Raw genomic sequence first — 21,442 nt, forward strand, 5'->3', positions numbered from 1 at the left:
ATTATATTTGAGTAGAAGTTATAGTCCTATGACTGTCTTTGAGGGTTGATCAGAAGGGTTTTGGTTTCTTCAGCTTGGGAAAATTTTAGAACAACTGAACCAGTCTTATCTTTTTTTTTTTTTTTTTTTTTTTTAAAGATTTTTTATTTATTTACGTGAGAGAGAGAGTGCTTGCACCAGCAGGGAGAGGGGCAGAGGGTGAAGCAGGTTCCCCACTGAGCAGGGAGCCCAAAGCAGGGCTCGATCCCAGGACCCCAGGATCATGACCTGAGCCAAAGGCCGACACTTAACTGATTGAGCCCCCCAGGCACCTTAGATCAGTCTTATCTTTATTAAGGGCCTATTTCTGAAGCTTTGATGTGAGCCCTTTCTTTTCAGAATGATTACATGATTTAAATACTCTGACATATGTATCCCTAGTGTTTTTTTGTTGAAGAGCTCTGCCTGATGCTATTTCTCTGATGGATCGTTGACAGTTATGGCAGGAATGCCTTTTGTTCCTGATTTCTGTTCTCCCTTAGTAATAGAATTCTGCTCTAGGTACATGGCCATTCAGAGTCAGGACTACATTTCTTAGCCTTTCTTGCTGCTAGGAATTCCTCTAGTTTTGACCAGTGGGATGTAAGTAGGGTTTTTTTGTGGCAGCTTTTTAGTGAAAGTGTTGATTATTTGTGTGTGCGTGTGTGTGTGTGTGTGTGTGTGTGTGTGTGTGGTGGGGGCCATGCCCCTTGCCTTTTTTTTTTTTTTTTTCTCCTCCTTATTCATTCTTTCTTCATGTTCTGCTGCCTGGGATTCATTTGCCACTATTTTGGACCATGGGGTCAAGGCCTCTCAAATTCAGAACAAGAAGATAGAAGGAACCTTTGTCTTTGATACTTAGTGATGTGATGATGTTTTAAAACAAACCTATACTGTACACTGGACTTTAATGTGAGAGGCCCTGCATTGTGGTCTACTTTGTGGGGGCTGGAGAGATTGGACCAACAGGAGGGTGCAAGGATTGACGGCATCCTCTAGAACCATTTGTCCTAAATTAAAGCTGGTGCTATTTAGATAAAACAATGCCTAATTCAACTGATAGATCATTCATAAATGACTTATGGTAAGAATAATGTTATCTTTTTTTTTAAGATTTTCTTTATTTGTTTGACAGAGAGAGAGAGAGAGAGGGAGCATAAGCAGGGAGAGCAGAAGGCAGAGGGAGAGGGAGAAGCAGGCTCCCCACTGAGCAGGGAGCCTGATGCGGGGCTCAATCCAGGACCCTGGGATCATGACCTGAGCCCAAGGCAGACCCTTAACCGACTGAGCCACCAAAGTACCCCTCATCTTATCCTTTCTTGAAAGCAGTCCATGTATGAAAAAAACAAGGATCACTAGTTTGCTTTAAATTTGCTTTCTGACTTTGAAGGTACAAATTTTGCCAAGACACAGCTCAGATTTCCTTTTTTGAGTATTTATGAAAATGAATTCTGGCCACATTATCATACTATACAGGCAAATTAATAGTAGCCATTGAACAAATTTCCTAAATTTCTTTTATCCTCAATTATGTTAATTGTAATGTCAGCACTGAAGCATTGGCTGTAATCATAAATTCATTTAATAGAGAAGAGGAAGCCTTTTGAGTATTAGAAAATGAAGACTATTCTATCATGAAAAATGTTTCAGTGTCACATATTCTATTTAAAATTCTAAAGTGAGAGTTTTCTTCAAGGAATTAAAATTTGGCAGATGTTTAAATTTGAATAAGTAAAAATTTGAATAAGTAAAGAATAAGATATAAGATTAAATATAAATAAAAATAAATAAATAAAAATAAATATAGATATATATTTTTATATATAAATATATATAAATAAATATAAATATAAATAAAGATATAAGAATAAATAAATTTGATAAGTAAAAATACTTGTTTTAGTGGGAGGTGCGGGAGCTTTGATATATTGAGTTTCCAAAGTTGAATTCTTAACAAAATCATGGAAGATCAGTTAATTGAAAGGTAATGGTGTCATGTGATTGAGTTGTGTTGAAGGGGATAGGCGATCTCTGTCTAGAGGGCACATTTTAGGGCAAAGACTAGTTATGACAGGCCACTCTTCCAGGTGGCTTTTAGGCAACATGGTAACATTTTGGAGACTTCAAAGGTAAAGGCTTATTGCTTTGGAAGTACTGTATTTATTAATCTGGTTTCTACCAATGTCCATGAGATGCACAGAGTGGGTATTTTCTTCAAGATTCTCAAAGGTTCAAACTTCCTGTTGTTTCCCACAGTCAATCAAAAATGGGTTTGAGTCACCTAAATGATTATATGCTGTTCCTCTGGTTTCATTTAGCCAGTCCACACAAGGCACGTGAGGTGGGGGTCGGAAGAGAGTCTTTGATATTTAATGAACAAAGAAGAATATCTTTAAAAAGCTAGTATCAGCTCTGGAAAAAAGTATTCTCCGATCAGAAACGTTTCGACGTGATGTTCGCTATAGTCACAAATAAGAAGAGAGAATGAGGGCTAGAAATGCAAGTGTTGTTGTAAGATTTTATTGTATGTACTGATTTTTCATGGTACCAGGAGCAACTGTGTCGGGTCCCTCCATTACATTTACGTTGTTTGCAGGAATTGAATTCTACTCCGGGGTTGGGGTAGTGCCCTCTGGAACTCAAGCATGAATAGTCACTGTATGCAAGTTCATTTCTCTCACCCTCAGAAATGCTGCTTGAGGTCAGGGCTTAGGCTTCTGGTTGCTTCCTGTTGCCTTTCTTTCGAACCTAATATCAGAAAGAAGTGAATGTATGTTTTCCTTTTTATCCTAGAGTAGCCAGCAATCAGGACTTTTCTTGTTTGAAGAAGGGAGACCTATGCACATTTAGTACAGATAACTGATGACTCTGAAAAAAAGTTCAAGGATATAATATTTTCATTTGCAAGGCAAAAAATTCTGATGCGGTGGTATAAATATCTGAAGTCATACAGAAGGCCAGGACAAAAATAGGTTTCTGAGAAAGGCATGCTGGTTTTTTTTTTTTTTTTTCTTCTTCTTCCTGATAATATTACAGCTTTATCTACCGATCTCAGCCAGAGCTCGTCATGTCCGGGTCCCTCTGGGTTTGGCCTTTGCTCCCTTCCCTCTTTTCCCCAGGCCCATTCCATTTCTCAACTAAGCCTTGCTCAAAAAGTCCTACCCTCATTACTTCGGGCATTTCATAAGTTAAGATCACTTACTAAGTGTCCAGTTTTAGCATTTTGTTTAGATGGCTACATTTGTACTTTCATGTATCATGATAATGGAGCAAGACCTATCTTTCTTCCTATGTTTATTGTGTCCTGTTTGAAAATATCTAACAGAGTCAAGGTTATCAAGTGCTGATTTTGATATACTCTCCTTTTTTCATTCTTTTATTTGAAGACTTACTAATTTTATTGCCAAACTTTCCAGTCAGTTGAAGTGTCCATTAATTTATTTTCCAGTGTTTAATTTTGTAGGTCAGAATGGGAGCAGTAGTCTTACAATCAGTGGCATTTTTTTTAGTATTAAAAAAGACTTAATATTTTTTTTCCCTTTTATCCCCCACCTTAGGTAAACTAGTTTATGTAGGAAAGCTCCCTCTAGTGTTTCGCAGAGCAAATACAAATGGTATTGGACTTTTTTTTTTTTTTTTTTTTTTTAAGACTTAATTTTTTAATTTGGGGATCAGAATAAAATTGAAAGGAAGGTACAGAGATTTTCCACACCCTTGCTCCTCACGTATACAGCTACCCTCATTATCAGCATGACTTGTGAGAATTGTGTGTTTGTTACCTATAGGATGAACCTGCATTGACACACCGTGATGACTCAAAGTAAATAGTTTGCTTTAGGGTTCATTCTTGGTGTGGTACATTCTTTGGGTTTGAACAAGTTTATATTGACGTATATCCATCATTACAATACCATACAGAGTATTTTCACTGCCCTAAAATTCTCTGTACTCTGCCCAGTTACCGTCCTTGTCACCTCCCACCCTTTTTTATTGTCTCCATAGTTTTGCCTTTTTCAGGATGTCATAGAGTTGCAATCATAAAGCATGTAGCCTTTTCAGATTGGTTTCTTTCACTTATTAATATGCCTTTAAGGTTCCTCCATGTCTTTTCATGGCTTAATAGCTCATTTCTTTTTGGCAATGAATAATGTTCCATTGTCTGGGTGTACCACAATTTATCCTTTCATGTACTGAAGGACATCTTGGTTGCTTCCAAGTTCAATAATGAATAAAGCTTCTATAAATATCTGTGCCCCGGTTTTTGTGTGCATAGATGTTTTCAACTCCTTTGAGTAAATGCTAAGGAGTGATTGCTCTATTAGTAAGTTAAGAGTATGTTTAGTTTTGTTCAAAACTAGCATTTTTACCTTGTAAAAAAATCACCAAACTCTTCCAAAGCCGCTGTACCATTTTGCATTCTTACCATCAGTATACGAGCATTTCTTTTGCTCCACGTCCTGACCAGCATTTGGTGTTGGTGGTGTTCCAGATTTTGGCCATTCTAATAGCTAGGTAGTGGTAGCTCTGTTGTTGTAATTTGCATTTCCCTAGTGAAATCTTTCTGTATGCACATTAGCCATCTATTTATCTTTTTTTAGTGAGGTGTTTATTAAGGTCTCTGGCCATTTTTAAATCAGGTTGTTTGTTTCTTATACTTAAGTTTTAAGAGTTCTTTGTATATTTTGGATGCTAGTCCTGTAGCAGAATGTCTTTGGCAAATTATTTTCTCCCAGTCTATAGCTTTCCTAATAATGTCTTTTGTAGAATAGAAGTTTTTAATTTTAATGAAGTCTAGCTTATTATTTCTTTCATATTGTATCCGAAAAGGTTGTATCTAAACTTACTTTCTTTCTTCTTTCATGTTGTATCTATTTCTTTCATGTTGTATCTAAAAAGATATCACTATACCCAATGTCATCTAAATCTCCTATGCTATCCTCTTGGAGTTTTATATGTTTGCATTTTGCATATAGGTATATAATCCCTTTTGAGTTCATTGAGTTTGTGAAGGGTGTATTCTGTGGCTAGAGGAATTTTTTTTTTTTTTTTGCATGTCCAGTTCCAGTACCATATGTTAAAGAATCCATCTTTGCCCCATTGTATTGTCTTTACTACTTTGTCAGAGGTCATCTGACTATATTTATGTAGGTTTATTTCTAGGCTGTCTATTCGTCCCATTGATCTATTCGTCTGTTCTTTCACTAACACTACATTATCTTCATTACCGTAGCTATACGGTAAGTCTTGAAGTTGGATAGTGTCAGTCTTCCAATTTTGCTCTTCTTCAGTATTGTCTTGGCTATTCTGAGTTGTTTGCTTCTCCATATAAATTTTAGAATCAGTTTATCAATGTCGATAAAATAAGTTTCTGGGATTTTGATTGGGATTGAATAGAATCTATAGATCAAGTTGGGAAGAACTGACCTCTGGACAATACCGAGTCTTTCTAATCTTAAATATGGATGATCTCTCCATTTATTTAGTTTTTCTTTCATTAGATTCATCAGAGTTTTGTAGTTTTTCCCGTATAAACTTTGCACATATCTTGTTAGATTTATTCCTAAGTGTTTAATTTTGGGGGCTGCTAATGTCGATAGTATTTTCTTTTAATTTCAAATTCCCCTTGTTCATTGCTGGCATATAGGAGAGCAAATGACTTGTGTATATGAACCTTTTATCCTACAACCTTGATATAATCACTTATTCTGGGAGAGTGAGGTTTTCTGCTTGTTTGTTTTTGTTTTTGTTTTTTATTCTTTCAGATTTTCTACATTGACAATTACGTCATCTAAGGACAAAGACAGTCTTATTTCTTCCTACCCAAAATTTATACCTTTTGTTTCCTTTTCTTCCCTATTGCATTAGCAAGGACTGATATTAAAAAGAGGAGTGGTGGGAGGGGACATCCTTGCCTTGTGCTTGATCTTAGTGGGAATGTTTTGTGTTACCTTCCAGTAACTATGATGTTAAGTTTAGGTTTTTTGTAGAAATCCTTTATTAGGTTCCTGAATTTCGCCTGATACGTGAGTTCTCAAGTTCAACCTTAGATTAAAATACACGTTTTTTCCCATGAAGGGGTCGTAGGGGTCACATGCAACATCATCAGAGCATAGAAAGGGTGGCCTGAGAGGTCTGAAGATAATTTCACTTCACAATTTTGCCTATAGTCAGCCTCGGATTGTATCGTGGTTCCATACACGGCTGATCTTCGTCCCCATCATGGCTTCAGTTGGTGGTCATTCCTTCTATTTTGCTTAGGAACTTGCGGCAGTCAGAGGAGAAATTCTCCATGCCCCCCCACCCCATCTTCCTGCACCTGTACCTTTACAGTTGGCCTTTCCCTTTGAGGTGGACTGTCCATGTCCCTGGGTCAGTTCAGACTCTTCCATTGTGCCCTTGATGCTGCCTCCTCTTGCCTACTCAAGGACATGGCCAGCAATTCTGTCTTGTTCCTCCAGATCATCTGTTTCCCTTTCACCATAGGATGTTCTCTCTCGGAGTTGTCATTTCTTAGATCTATGAGAAAACCCTCTTTTGACTCACTTTTTGTACCTCCAGCTGCTGCCCTGATAGGTTTCCTACACCTAGTGTTTTGGATTCTGTTCCTGGAGTTTTCTTTGGAAACTACTCCAGTAAGAACTTTGCCCTAAGTCCTCCCTAGAAACTTATTGTCAAAGTCACCTATCCTCTTAATGTTGCTTACTCTTTTCTTCTTGGAAATTTTTCTGACTTGGTTCAGGATACCATTGCCACCTGGTTTTGACCTGGGTCTTGTATTTTCCTTTGCTCACATCTTTGCATTTCCCAGACTATAAACATTGTGTGCCTCTGGGCTTGGTCCCTAGAGATACTCTCTTTGCCTAGCTCTCTATGCCTGGCTCTGACATCTAGACTCATTGTCTTCCAGTTTTTCTTTATCTGCTTTGTCCTCTTCCCTGAGCTTTGGACATGTACATTCATGTATATATCTCCCCTTAGATGCCTATAAGCTGCTCAAAACTCACATGTCCAAAACTAAGCTCTTGCTCTCCAAAGCATCCCCCACCCACAGCCTGTTTCATTGCAGCTCTCTTTTTCTGGTTCCTGTGGCCAAAACCCATAAAATTCATTCGTGCCTCCTTTCCTTCTCTTACATGCCACATTAGATCCATCAACAAATCATCTTGACTGTGCCTTCCATTTTCTCACCACTTCCCTTGCTTCCCTCCACTGTGAACCACTGTTAGCTCAGCCTGGATGGAGACAGTGGCTCCTGCTCACCACCCTGGCCATCTCTTCTCCATACAAGAGCAATGGGAGCCTTTAAACCTCTAACTCAGCACCCCACAGTGGCTTTCTGTCTCACCAAGTGTGGAAGCCAAAGTCCTTTCAGGTCCCTGCATGATTGACATGCCTCCTGTTTCCCACAGTGGCCTCTTTGATAATCTCCCTCCCATCCAGCCACACTGGCTCCTCTCCGTTCCCTGAACACGCCAGGCACATTTCTCCTTTAGGGCCTTTGTACTTGGTATTCTGTCTGCCTGGAATATTCCTCTCCTAGATAGCGGTATGGCTCACCTCCTTGCTGACTTCAGGTTTTTACTCAAATATTTTATAGAGAGTCCTTTCTCTGAAAGTACAACTATTCTGCCTCCCCCTCCAAGTTTTTTTGTCCCCTTTCCCTGCACTGTTTTTCTCCTTGGCCATTTTCACTATCAGAAACCTTTATATTTTACTTATTTATTATATTCCTCCACTGCAATTTAAATTTCGTGAAGGCAGTGCATGTGTGTGTGTGTGTGTGTGTGTGTGTGTGTGTGTATGTATACATAAAATTTATCAGCAGCTCCCCATTTCTTCCATCTCTTTACAGTATAAATCCTGCTTGCATTGTAGATTTCATTAAACATCATAGAATGCTTTCATGGTCCAAGGGCTGGGTCAGGCACATTTTCACATTGAATTTTCCCACTTTATCTCTGAAATCAACATTGCGATTCCTATTTTACAGATGAGTGGAAAACCAAAGTCTGAGAAAGATGTATAGTGTCTTTACTACAGATAATAATAGATATTGGAATGGGGCTTTAAACTCAAGGCCTCTAACTTCATGTTATATACTTTCTAATATACCACACTAGGGACAAATCCACATTTCAGTAATGACTTAACTTTTTTTTTTTTTAATTTCATGTATTTATTTGCCAGAGAGACAGAGAGCACAAGCAGGGGGAACAGAAGGCAGAGTGAGAAGCAGGCTCCCCACTGAGCAAGGAGACCAGTGTGGGGCTCAGTCCCAGGACTCTGGGATCATGACCTGGGCGGAAGGCAGATGCCCAACCAACTGAGCCACCCACGTGTCCCATGATTTAACTTTTTGAAAGGGAATTTGAAAGGACTGCCCTTGCCAATCTTCCATCATCTCAGTTCTTACCCCCTACACCATCTTCTGTCTTGTCGTGCTGTTTCCCTCCAGCACAAACGCAGCCGCTATTGAGGACATTTGTAAATTTGGAACAGTCATAAAAGCACAAGCCCTGTCTTCTAGCAATGGTATTCAGTGACGGGAGCAGGGAGACAGAATGGGAGGGGAGAATTTAGCAAAAGGGTTTTAAGAATTTCCCTCTTTGATGCTTGAGCTAACTCAGAGACCACCAAGAAATTGCACTTAGAGAAAAGCTGAGCCAGAAAGGAGTTTGGAGCAAAGTGGCTAAGAATATCTAAGGAGTAAAGTCTGGTCTGAGAGGAAACTGTCTTGACTCGAGCCCATGTGGCTCAAAAACCAAACAACTTGGATGACTGTCATGTTAAGTCACAGAGATATTCTGCTTTCTTTGGCTTTAAATAGTCTCCATTCTGTAATCTCATCCTGTCGTTCTTTATTGGTGTAACTTTTGTTGTAAGTAGCTTCCACATCTATAAAACAAGATAGTGGGGATCAGTGATTCTGTTAGGGCACCTTTAGTTTTAAAATTATGTGATTTTAAAATCCTGCATTACTCTAGTGATTTTGAATCTAGACCTAGTGATAATCAGACCTCTTTTTACTGTGCAAAATTTCCCTTAAAATAATAATTTAGGGGCGCCTGGGTGGCTCAGTGGGTTAAAGCCTCTGCCTTCAGCTCAGGTCATGATCGCAGGGTCCTGGGATCGAGCCCCACATCCGTCTCTCTGCTCAGCGGGGAGCCTGCTTCCCCTTCTCTCTCTCTGCCTGCCTCTCTGCCTACTTGTGATCTCTGTCAAATAAATAAATAAAATCTTAAAAAAAATAATTTATATTTTTAACTGAATACAAAGAATTGCTGAAGCACTTTCAGATAAAATTAAGATGGTTTTTAAAAATCAGTTTTATTTCTTATTGAGATTGTCGGATAATCTCACCTTAAAGAAACGACAACACAGACCATGCTTCGAAAGTAACGGGTCCTGGAAAAACCTCCTGTGCCTTCAGGTAATGGGAAGTGTTTCTTTAACATAAGTGATTTCATGGCATGGACATACCTTCTGATCACTTTCCATTTGTTGAAGAGGAGATTTTGAAAGCCAAATGGAAATTATAACATTAAATGACCAAATTAGTTTTTTTCTCAAAATGCAGAGCTGACCTTCTTTTATTTTTAGTCTTATTTATCTAAGTAACCTCTGTATCCAGCATGGGACTTGAACTCACAACCCTGAGATCAAGCATTGCATGTTCTTCCTACTGAGCCGACCGGGTGCCCCTTAATACTGTAAATATAACATACTTGGAAGGGAAATCTGCTTTCTTCCTAAAGGCACATCTTACTTTCAAAGCAAATGTATTTCTTTTCTATACTGTCCCTCTTGGACTGAGACTAGTTTAAATCGTTAGTTCTTTTCATTAGGTAGCCTTTTCGGTTTACTTCAAATGTTTGCTAGTGTTTTTTTCTTTACTTTTAAAAAATTCTTTCCCCCTTTTTTTCATACTTATCTAAATTTTTCTGTGCCTACTATAGCTATTATAAAATGATCAATAATGAGTCAAGGAATTAAGCTCCTATCGATTGTAAAAGAATTTACCCAGTTATTTTTTTGCTTTATTTCTTAAGCTCATTTTCATATTCATATTTTCATCATTTTTAAATGTTTACTGAGGTTCGCCAATGTTTTGTGGAAAAAGGATATCATACTCTAATCTTCTCTAGTTTTCATCATTAACAAGCCTGAGACCCTTGTGATTAGTTAAGCAGCATAAGACAGTGGTTATCAAACTTAAAATGTTTCTTTTTAAAGAAAGCTAAAACTTCTGCTCTTTAGTCCTGAACAATCAGTGTGTTTCCTGATTGCAGAGGCAGGAAATACTTTACTTTTGAAGCAATAACGGTTATTCCTGGCAACTTTCATAATTGGCTGCATAGAGATAGCGCGGACTTTAACAAATACAACAGAATTACTGCTGGCTTATTTAAAAAGAGAGAGAACCTCTTAAGTGTGTTAAAAAGCTAATTACTCAGGACTTCATCAGTTTGGCATACTCCCTGCTCTTGGAGAACGTCGTTCAGCTGGCTTCCTGACTAAAGGTATCTTTCCCTAGTGTTTTTTTACTATCCAGATTTTTCTTCGGAATTTACTTAGACCTTTAAACATCACTTGTGGTCCTTGTAGAATTTGTTTACCTTTGAAGTCAGGTGGAGTGTAATTTTTATACACTTGGATTTCTTGAATTATATTTGATAGTTATGATTAATTATAACTAGTTATAATAATTAATGAGAGACCACAGTATGACATCCAGGGATCTAGTGGCAATTTTTTTCCTCCTCTAGAATGAGGAATTGCTGTTGTCTGCTTTTTGATATTTGAGTCTGAATTCTTTAGTGAGGTCACTGAAGGTGTAACAACAGCATACTGGCTTAAGGTGGCACTGTGCTTTCTCTTAATATCATGAGACATTTGAAAAAAGCCCTTTCATTTATTGTTTGTTGAATTGACTATTGTGCCTTAATGAAAATAGATCATTTCAATGACTTACATTATTTCTGGTTTAACAGCAGCATGAGTTTTCCATCTCCTTGCTCCTGTATTGACGTTGGTGCAAAAATAAACTCACAGAAATTTGGGTCTAGATGAGGTCTTATTGACCATCTCCCTAGCCCCCCAGCCCCCCCTTCGACTGGTGAGGAAGCTCTAGGATGCAGAATAGCACAGATTCCTGGCAGAGCTGGGGACAGAATACAAACCTCTCAGTTTCTATTTGGTAGATTTCATCACTGTTGTTTTGTGTTCAAGATTATGTGCTGCGCTACAGAATAAAAACCTTGCCTTTAGAGACGCCTGGGTGGCTCAGTGGGTTAGGCGTCTGCCTCCGGCTCAGGTCATGATCCCAGTGCCCTGGGATGGAGTCCCATATGGGGCTCTCTGCTCAGCAGGGAGTCAGCTTCTCCCTCTCCCTCTGCCTGCTGCTCCCCCTGCTTGTGCTCTCTCTCTGATAAGTAAGTAAATAAATAAAATCGTTAAAAACAACAACAAAAACTTTGCCTTTAGTTGGCATTACCATGCAACATAGTCAGATTCTGAGCCATGACATTATCCCTAGCTGGAGTATGAATAACTAGATTCTGCACCTAGAGGGTGTAGTTTGAGGTGCTCCATGGCATCTGGAGAGACATTCCTGACACGAACACTCACCTCCTGGCTGGGTGAGCACTGAGCAGAGGGAAAACTTGTGGCTTTCCGTCTTTGGGGGGATGCCAGATCTCAAGTTAGTAACAGGAATTTTCTAAACCTGTATCAAACGTGCCATTTATACTTCTGTTTCCTGACAGTAGTCACTCAATTTCTTCTGAGAACAGAACACTTTCCCAGTGGTCACATTGAAGAGCTCTAGTGAGGACAAAATCACCACCAGTCAGTCCTCCACTTAAGAGTTCGTGGTATGGGGGCATCTGGGGGGTTCAGTCCGGTAAGGATCTGCCTTTGGCTCACGTCAAGATTCCAGGGTTCCTGGGATCAAGCCCTGCATCTCATCGGGCTCCTTGCTCACAGCAGAGCATCTGCCTCTCCCTCTGCCTGTCACTCCCCCTGCTTGCTCTCTTGTGCTCTCTCTCTCTTTTTCTCTGTCAAATAAATAAATAGATAAAATCTTTTTTTTTTTAAGGATTTTATTTATTTATTTGACAGACAGAGGTCACAAATAGGCAGAGAGGTAGGCTGAGAGGAGAGGTGGGGAAGGAAGCTCCCCGCAGAGCAGAGAGCACGATGCAGGGCTCGGTCCCAGGACCCCGAGATCACATCCCGAGCCGAAGGCAGAGGCTCAACCCACTGAGCCACCCAGGCGCCCCGATAAAATCTTTTTTTAAAAAAAGAGTTTATAGTCTAATAGTAGAGGGAGAGAAAAGAGATGTTGAAAGATGCAGTACATATAAAGACTCAAATTGATTCAAAAACATAGAAATGTATATATAAATGTGTCAGTTAACACTGTCCTAGGGGACAGTGCCGTTTTCCCAAAATATCACATGTATGTGCAAGTACCGGACCAAGTTTTGTTTTTCTTGTGCTGCTTCTGATTGGCCCCTCAAATGAAATGCCTCATAGGTTCTCATGTTTCTCTAAAAACTCATTTCCCCACTATGGATATTTTACTGACCTTACTTTATCAGTGTCTCTTTCCTGGTGTGGGCTCCGGGTGTGGGGGCAGGAGCTGTATAATGGTTTATGTGTGCTTTCAATGAGACTCAGAAACAGAGCTGGAGTTTGTGGTTCTGTAGGTGGAACCCCTCTGCATCCCAGGTCGCTGAAAGCTGTTGACAGTTGTGACCTGAGGGAGGGTGTCATGATGCAGTTAACAGCTCAGATTATTGGAAGATGAAATGACCAACCCAGCTAAGGCAAGATGATAAGCTTTGCTTATGTAAACTGGGTCAGTAACTGAATTACACTGAGGTACTAAGCCTTTGCCTCTGGTCACGGGAGGTGTCAGTAAGACTCTAGAAATCCAATGCCTCATCAGTTCCTCATGTAGGAGAGCTCTCAATGTAATGGTAGGGAAAGCAGACAAACGTGGAATAGAGAGGAACTGACACACGGAAGGTTGAATTAACTTTGTAGTCTTGATGATAGAATATAACCCTAATAATAGTTTGCATATTTATAACAAGAGCAACATTCTGCAGGTTCAAAAAAACATCCTACAGATAATGCTTCTTCAGTCTACAGAGACACTTTGGAAATTTAGGAACATTTGGGTTGCAAAATTAGATGGAAAAGTATTTCATGAAATATGGTTAGTGAGGGGAAGGCATTCATCTCTCTTAGGGTTTTGCCCAACAGCCACTAGAATCATTTGCCTTTTTTTTTTTTTTTAAGATTTTGTTTATTTATTTGAGAGAGAGAGAGAGAGAGAAAGAAGAACAAGGAGGTGTTGCGGCGGGCAGAGGGAGAGGGAGAAGTGGACTCCCTGCTGAACAGGGAGCCAAACACAGGGCTTGATCTCAGGACCCTGGGATCAGAACCAGAGCTGAAGGCAGACGCTTAACCAGCTGAGCTACCGAAGAGCCCCAGAATCATTTTGCTTTTTAGGGTTGCATATGTAGCTCACCCTCCTTAGCTTTGGCCCTTGTCAGATATTAAGGCTAAATAAATAAGTGACAGAGGGCTAAGTTTGCTGGTCACGGGTTACTAAAAACATCTGACTTCTTTCCCGAGACAGGTCAGGTGTTCAGGGTAGTCACTGAAACTACAGCATTTGGACTTTATTCTTTCATACGAAGTACTTGACCAGCAAGCTGAAATTCTTATGAATTTGAACTGTGAGTGTTCTGGCAGTATAGCTCAAATAATTATGAGAAAGAGAAGTTCCCACTTCAGAATTGATGCTAGAAGATTTGAAGATATACCATATATGCCTAAATGTAAAATAATCCTGAATATAATCTTTTTTCCAAAGATAAGAATTACCCCCACCCCCAATTTTTTTTTTTCTCCTTTGGCCAACGTAAGCATGTACTTTGTACCAGGAATCATTCTAGGTCCTGGGATACAAGGAAAAAAATGAAAACAAAACACAAAAGACAGAAATCCCTGCCCTCCTAGGGTCTACTTTCTGGCAAATAAATTATACAAGATGTTAAAAGAGGTAAGTGCTGTTAGAGAGTTATGAAGTAGGGAAAAAAACCCAGGGCATGTTGGCAATGTGTGTGTTTTGGGATGGGGAGTGCTTGCTGCCTTACAAGGTGGCCTTAGAACATGGATTGAATGAGATGAGGGAGTGAGCCATGCAGTGAACTGGGAGAGGAGTGTGGAGCTCAGAGCCCTTGAGGGAGGAGAGTGGGGCATGTTCCAGGAAGAGCTTGGAGGCCAGTGTGGCTGCAATAGAGTGAGAGCGAGTTTAGGAGTAAAGTCATAGGAAGTGGAGTTAGGATGACAAGATGAAAATCGAGGTTGACTAGAGGTCGTATAGAAGACATGGGGCCGTGGTGCGTATTTAATACATACATGTCAAATGCAGATGGCATGGGTCCTTAGGATATTGTAAGGATCTTTTATTCTTAACGAAATGGGCAGCTTGGAGGATTTACAGGTAAGTAACATGACATTTAAGAAGGATTCTAATTCAGTTTAAAAAGCCTCCTTCTGGCTTTTGAGAGTAGATTGAAGGAGGCAAGGGACACCAGTTAAAAGGTTCATGTAGTAAACCAAGTAAGAAATGATTATTTGTATTCTATTGTATGAATGTACCACATTTTGTCTGTCTGCTCTTTCCTTCAGTTTTATTGAGATAGAATTGACATTCAAGGTTGTATTAGGTCAAGGTGTACAATATAATGATTTGATACATGTGCATATTGGGAAATGATTGACAAAATCAGTTTAACATCACTCACCTCACATAGTTACAGGTATTTTTCTTGTGATGAGAGCTTTTAAGATCTACTTGCTTAGCAACTTTCAATTAATTTAATTCTACTTGCTTAGCAACTAATAACAATGTAGTATTATTAATTAAAGCCACCATGCTGTATATGAAGTCTCCAGAACTTAACTTATAACTAGAAGTTTGTACCTTTTGACCATTTCCAGAAGCCCCCTCACCTCCTTTGCCCCTGGCAACCACCGATCTGTTTTCTCGATCTATGAGTTCAGTTTTTAAAAATTCCACATATAACTGAGGCCACGCAGTATTGGCCTTTCTCTGACTTATTTCAATTAGCATGATGCTCTTGAGGTCTATTCATGTTGTTGCAAAAAGCAGGTTTGCTTTTTTATGACTAAATAATATTGCATTGTACACTTATGTATCTCTGTATATTTTTTATCTGTTCATTGTGGAGGGACACTGAGGTTGTTTCCATGTCTTGGCTATTGTTAACAATATTGCAGTGAATAGGCCGGAATAGATACCTTTTTTGAGATAGTAATTTTGTTTCCTTTGGATATGTACCCAGAAATGGAATTGATGGATCATATTATAGTTCTATTTTTAATATTTTGAGTTAACGCCATACTGTTTCCCATACTAAGTGCACCAGTGTGCGTTCCCACTAACACAACATGGGGATTCCCTTTTCTCCACATCTTTGCCAGTACTTACTTCTGGTCTTTTTTGATGATAACCATTTGGTAAGATGATATATCTCATTGTGGTTTTGATCTGCATTTCCCTGATGGTTAGTAAGTATTCACATGTTGATGAACATTTGGGTTGGTTGTTTTGAGTATTGTGACTTAGGCTTCTGGGAATATTTGTGGACTAGCTTTTGTGTGGACATATGTTTTCAGGGCTGTTAGCAAATCTCTAGGGGTGGAATTGCTGGGTCATGAGATAGGTCTACGCTCACCTCCTGAGAAACTCCCAAAAGATTTTCTAAAGTGGTTTTGCCATTTCATATCTCTGCATATATCATGTACGGAAGTTCCAGTTGCTCCATATCCCAGCAGGCCTTTGTCTTCTTGATGTTAGCCATTCTAATAGGTGTATAATGGTATCTTACTGTGGTTTTCATTTGCATTTTTTCTGAAGGCTAATGCAGATGAGGAGTGTCTGGATCTTATTCTCTTTATCCAGAAAATTTATTGTATCCTTGTTGTTGAAACTTCGGTTCCTTTCAGCTGACACTTATAACTTTTACTTATTTTTTGCATTTATTTATTTTTTTCAGTCCTGGTTGATATGTGTTAGCATATACTTTTTTTAATCTTAATTTTTTTAAAAGACCTCTGACCCCTTATAACAACTCTTCAAAGTACTCAAAGGATGTATTATGATTTATTAAAGGTTGGCAGTGGCCTATTTAGCCTCACAGTTTTGTTTTCGGGAAACCAATGCATTTAAAATGGGGAAGTATAATACTTATATTAAATTTCTATCTTACCTTTAAGTCATTTATGTCTGACAGTGTAACTTAAGTTTATCCTTTATCCTATACGGGGTTGACTCTTACTTTCTGTATGTTATCATTTAGGATGAGAATGCATCCTGTGTGATAGCAGCAAGTTTATCTCTAAATATTTATCTCTAAATTATCTCTAAACATTCAACTGAAATGCGGAATTTCAATTCTTTTCCAGGTTCCCGATGTGATCAGCAGCATAAGGCAGTTATCGAAAGCTGCCATGAAAGAGGATGCCAAAGCCAGCAAAGACAACGAGGATGCCTTTTACAACTCTCAGAAGTTCGAAGTCCTGTACTGCGGGAAGGTGACGGTGACCCACAAGAAGGCTCCTTCGAGCCTCATCGACGACTGCATGGAGAAGTTCAGCCTGCACGAGCAGCAGCGCCTGAAGATCCAGGGCGAGCAGTGCGGCGCGGACGCGGGTGATGACCCGGGGGTCTTCGAGGCCACGGCCCCCTGCTCAGCCTCTGACATCCTGTCCGAGGAAGGGGATGGCGTCCCTGACATCCTGCCAACCTTACCGGCCACAGCCAGCCAGCCGGGGCTGCCCAGCTCTCGAGCTGGCTTCCCAGAGCGGATTTTGGAAGATTCTGGCTTTGATGAACAGCAGGAGTTCCGGTCTCGGTGCAGCAGCGTCACCGGAGTCTTGCAAAGGAAAGTTCACGAGAACAGCCAAAAACCACTGCCCCGAAGGAGACATGCCAGCGCGCCGAGTCACGTACAACCCTCGGATTCCGAGAAGAACAGGACGATGCTGTTCCAGGTGCTGCCAGGCGGGGCGCTGGCGGGGCTGGTTTCCGCTCGCACAGGGTTTGCTAATTAGATGCAGCCCGTGCCGGCCCCTCCCCATCCCTTCCCGCGCTCTGCGTGGGTCCAGCACCCTCTCCGCCCCCGCCCCCAACCCGGGCCAAGGCTAGCAGGGAGGGCAGATGGAGAGAATAGCAAAGGAAAGCAGGGAAGGTCCCAGAGGCAGACACAGAATGTGGATTTTTAGCAAGTGGGGGAACAGGGCACGGAGAGACGGAGAAAGAAGCAATTAAATAGATTACCCTATCACCAGCATTCGCCTTAGGTTGGTTCTTAAATAGATGTGTGTTGTGTCTAGATGTCTACATAGATGTTGTGCCTTGCAGAGGATTTAAACACGTGAATAATCTGGGAAAGTGTGATAGGCATGGAGGAGAAAGACAAAGTTTTCTTTAGAGAAGGAAAAGTCTAGAGACTCCTAGGTGTATTTTCAGATGCTGTTCCACAAAAAGAAGAAAGTTAAAGAAACACCCTGAGCTTGACAACTTACAGGATCCGTTGCTAAAATAATGGCGTACAAGCTATATTGTAGGTTTAAAAGAGGCATCTTAATTAAAAAAGTAGTTTTTGAGTTTGTACAAGATACAGAAAATGTCAGGTTCCACCTTAAAGAACTTAAGTCAAAACAATGCCCTCGAGAGTTTCTTTAAGTCCTCAGCTTGTAAGGTCTGAGTTTTCTTGGGGGAAAAAAAATAAGGGACCGTCCTTTTATCCTGTGGTAAAGAGACTTGAGTAGGAAATTCCACAGCGTACCTTGATAAACAGTCCCGGTGTGTAATACTTGCTTATCAGAAGTCTGTAGGTTCTTTTGTTTTGTCCTGTTTTGCTTTTGATAACTCTAGGCATGTAGTGAAAGTATCCATAGGCTTTTCTTGGGTGATCCCCTGACGGAGCTGCCTCTCATTTTGAGGCTCTCAGATGTATTTATTTTCTTAGCTTGCCACAGTGATTGATGTTAATTTCCCTGGCTGTGGATTTTTAAAAAGTCTAATGTGCTCAACTGCAAATATTATGTTTTTGTTGACCATTTGTGAGGAAGTGTGATTATAAGTTATGGTTAAATAATTGGTGTTTTTAGAGATCTTGAAGAAAGGGAGCATGTTTTTAAAAAGATGATCGTGTTGAATGAACAGAATGGTTTCTTATATCTTATAAATTAAGATCAACTTTATTTTCATGATTTTTAGACAAAAGGAGGAAATGTGTTGAGGCTGCTGATAGTTGGAGTTCAAATACTGGTTGGTTTGGATGTGGAAGCCCATTGGATGTTGAAGAACATGTATAGCAATTGAATCTATATTACTAGTTGGATATATAATCGTAAAGTAAGACCTTAGGTCTTTGCGAGTTGAAATTAACTGGAATGTTTTTATTTTAAGGTTGGGCGGTTTGAGATTAACCTTATCAGTCCAGACACTAAATCAGTTGTGCTTGAAAAGAATTTTAAAGATATCTCTTCTTGTTCTCAGGTACGTATTAAAGTACATCATATGTTTGATGAAACTGACTTAATCTTGTTTTTAAATTAGCCACAAAACAACTAGACTTAAACTCCTTCAAATTTTACAATTTTTTTTTTTCATTTTCATTTTTTGAGTGGATTTGTCTTGAAGAAGAGTGCTGCTTTGTTTGTGTCTCTGCTGGTAACAAAATCCTGTCCAGGTCCCTCAGTATTGTAATAGCTGGTCCTTCTTTTTATCACTCTTTCTCCTCATAACGTCACTTCAACACATTCTCTCCTCTGGTGGAATTTTTGTGGTGGTGAGTTCTTTTGAAAATACCTCACAGTTAGTGTTCCTCAGTCTTGGGCAGTGGGACTTGTGGGTATCACTGAGTCATGTTTGCTCTTTTTGCCATAATTGGTAGTAAAAGGAGAACTAGCACCTTCCACTTCTTTTAATGTAAATGCTAAAATTTGAAAAGAAAGTGTCGGTATATTTTTGTTCTTTGGTTTATTTTTAATTCACAAACTGTGTATTTGAATGCTTTGAAATTATTGATACAGCTCAACGTCTACAAGGTCATAGTAGGCATAAACCAGTGTCCTCTAAGTACCACAGTAGGAATTTAGAATATCTATCCCAAAGTTAGAGCCGCCTAAATGTATTGTAAGCATAGAAGGATTTTTGAAGTTGTTGGGAGTAGAGAGAGTATATAAATCTAAATATGGGAAGGTTAAGAATGCAAGGATGCCTCTGTGAAAGTCTCTGGAATAGAGAAGGATTAACTTCTTTCCTAGCGAGTGACTTAAAGGCACCTTTAGGGACCTAAATCTTGCTAAAGTCCTCTTCTTTATTTTGATGTTGAAAAATGAAGTCTGCCTATTTATTTTTAAATTTCAGAGTTAGCGTTGCCCTAGGTATAATATTCAGATGTTCTGCCTTTCAGAAATGATGAACTTTTTTACCTCTTGTAATTGTTCACTTCAGCCTCAGCTAATGCCTTTTCCCTTCTGAAATTTTAGTATTCTATTAATGGTATCATAAAATTATGTCATGAAGATAAAAACTTTCTACTGTAATAACTAAGAGAGGCACAGCATCTGATTATAGGAATGATAAATGACAATTTTCTAAATTCCTATATAAGGGACCAAAAGTTGGGTAGAAAAATTATATTCACTTGAACTGAAAAAGTAGTTATTGAGTCTTCTTGTAATTACCCGTTTGCTGGGGAGTCCCCACAAGGTCATAAGTTTTGTGAGGGCAGGCATCTTATTTTGTGGTGTTTCTGTAGGGCATTCATCCTGTAGGGCATGAGAATAAAATGTTAAGATAGAGCTTAGTACTTAGGTGTTCAATAAATGTTGAATGAACATTTCTATGTGTGGGACCTTGTGCCAGGTACAGAGGAGAAAGTGATGTGCAAACCAGTGTAGTTCCTGCCCCTCAGGCCGCAAAGAGTCATCCTAAGAAGCTGTGCCCCTCACCCACACATTCCTCAAACCTCCCAGTGAGGAAACAGCCATGCTCATTGAATATCCAAAGGGGAAAAAACAAAGTAGTGGGGGAAAAAGAAGGAAAGAACCAACCAAACCAAATATATAAAACTGGCAATTCAAACGTGATTTTTGCCTTTTTCCCTCTTTTTTTAAAGTGAGGATGTGGAGAAAGGAGAAACCTCTTTCCTTGCTGGTAGGAATGTAAACTGGTGCAGCCACTGTGGAAAACACTGTGGAGGTTCCTCAAAAAGTTAAAAATAGAACTACCCTATGACCCAGCAATTGCACTACTAGGTATTTACCCAATGGATACAAGATACTAATTTGGAGGGGCACATGCATCCCAATGTTTATATCCCAATGTTTATCTATAATAGCCAAACTATGGAAAGCACCCAAATGCCATCAACTGATGAATGAATAAAGAAGGTGTGGTATTCACACATGTACACACACACACACAGACACACACACAGGAATATTAGCCATGAAAAAGAATGAAATCTTGCCATTTCCAATAACATGGATAGAGCTAGAGTGTATTAAGCTAAGTGAAATAAGTTAATCCAAGAAAGACAAATACCGTTTGATTTCACTCATATGTGGAATTTAAGAAAAAACTGATGAACATTGCGGAAGGGTGAAAAAAAAAGAGACAGGGAAGAAAACCATAAGAGACTCTTAATGATAGAGAACAAACTGAGGGTTGCTGGAAGGTGGATGGGTGGGGGGATGGGCTAAATGGGGGATGGGGATTCAGGAGGGCACTTGTGATGAGCACTGGGTGTTATATGTAAGTGATGAATCACTGAATTCTACTCCTGAAACCAATTTTACCATATATGTTAACTAAATAAACTTCAAATAAAAACTTGAAATTAAAAAAACAAACAAACAAGCTTTGTATCCTAACCTTCTGGTTCAGAAAAAGAATTAAACATTTGTGTTGAGGCCTTTGATCAGACTAATTGTCAAGTTAACCTCTGCTGCTCACTGGCCTGCTCTTACTACTTCTTCCACAGATTTGAACTGATACCATATGACCACATCCAGCAACAGGCCTGCTTTTTAACACATGCACGCCAATAAACATTTCTTTATGCAAAATCTACAGGACTGTGTCCCCGGCAGCATGAGGAATCAGGGAGTGGTTATTCTTTCCTGGAAACTTTCCCACTGTTTGAGGACTCCCAGACCTAATGAGGTCCTACAAATTTTTCCCATTTAGTACTCAGCTAGTAAAAGAGATTTTATCGTCACTAAGGAGTTGTACCAGATGGAGCTTACTTTCAGCTCATGAATGGCAACCTCGCTCCTCCTTACTGACTTTTTACTTTTGGTC

At 39.6% G+C, this 21,442-nt stretch overlaps 1 protein-coding gene across 4 annotated transcripts in view; it reads left to right on the forward strand.

Moving 5' to 3' along the window:
• The window catches only part of TBC1D4 (TBC1 domain family member 4), a 186,701-nt gene that overhangs the window by 101,641 nt on the left and 63,618 nt on the right, over window positions 1-21,442 (forward strand). For 3 of the 4 annotated variants that reach the window (XM_032864248.1, XM_032864249.1, XM_032864250.1), the window contains exons 2-3: window positions 16,528-17,115; window positions 18,539-18,628. In XM_032864248.1, the coding sequence (XP_032720139.1) occupies window positions 16,528-17,115; window positions 18,539-18,628 (678 nt within the window). Of the gene's footprint in view, window positions 1-10,519; window positions 10,539-16,527; window positions 17,116-18,538; window positions 18,629-21,442 lie in introns of those variants that run through there. The other variant, XM_032864251.1, reaches the window with a different exon arrangement.

The sequence above is a fragment of the Lontra canadensis genome, unplaced genomic scaffold (genome assembly GCF_010015895.1).
Source record: "Lontra canadensis isolate GAN:19392208 unplaced genomic scaffold, GSC_riverotter_1.0 scaffold26, whole genome shotgun sequence".
Taxonomy (NCBI): domain Eukaryota; kingdom Metazoa; phylum Chordata; class Mammalia; order Carnivora; family Mustelidae; genus Lontra; species Lontra canadensis.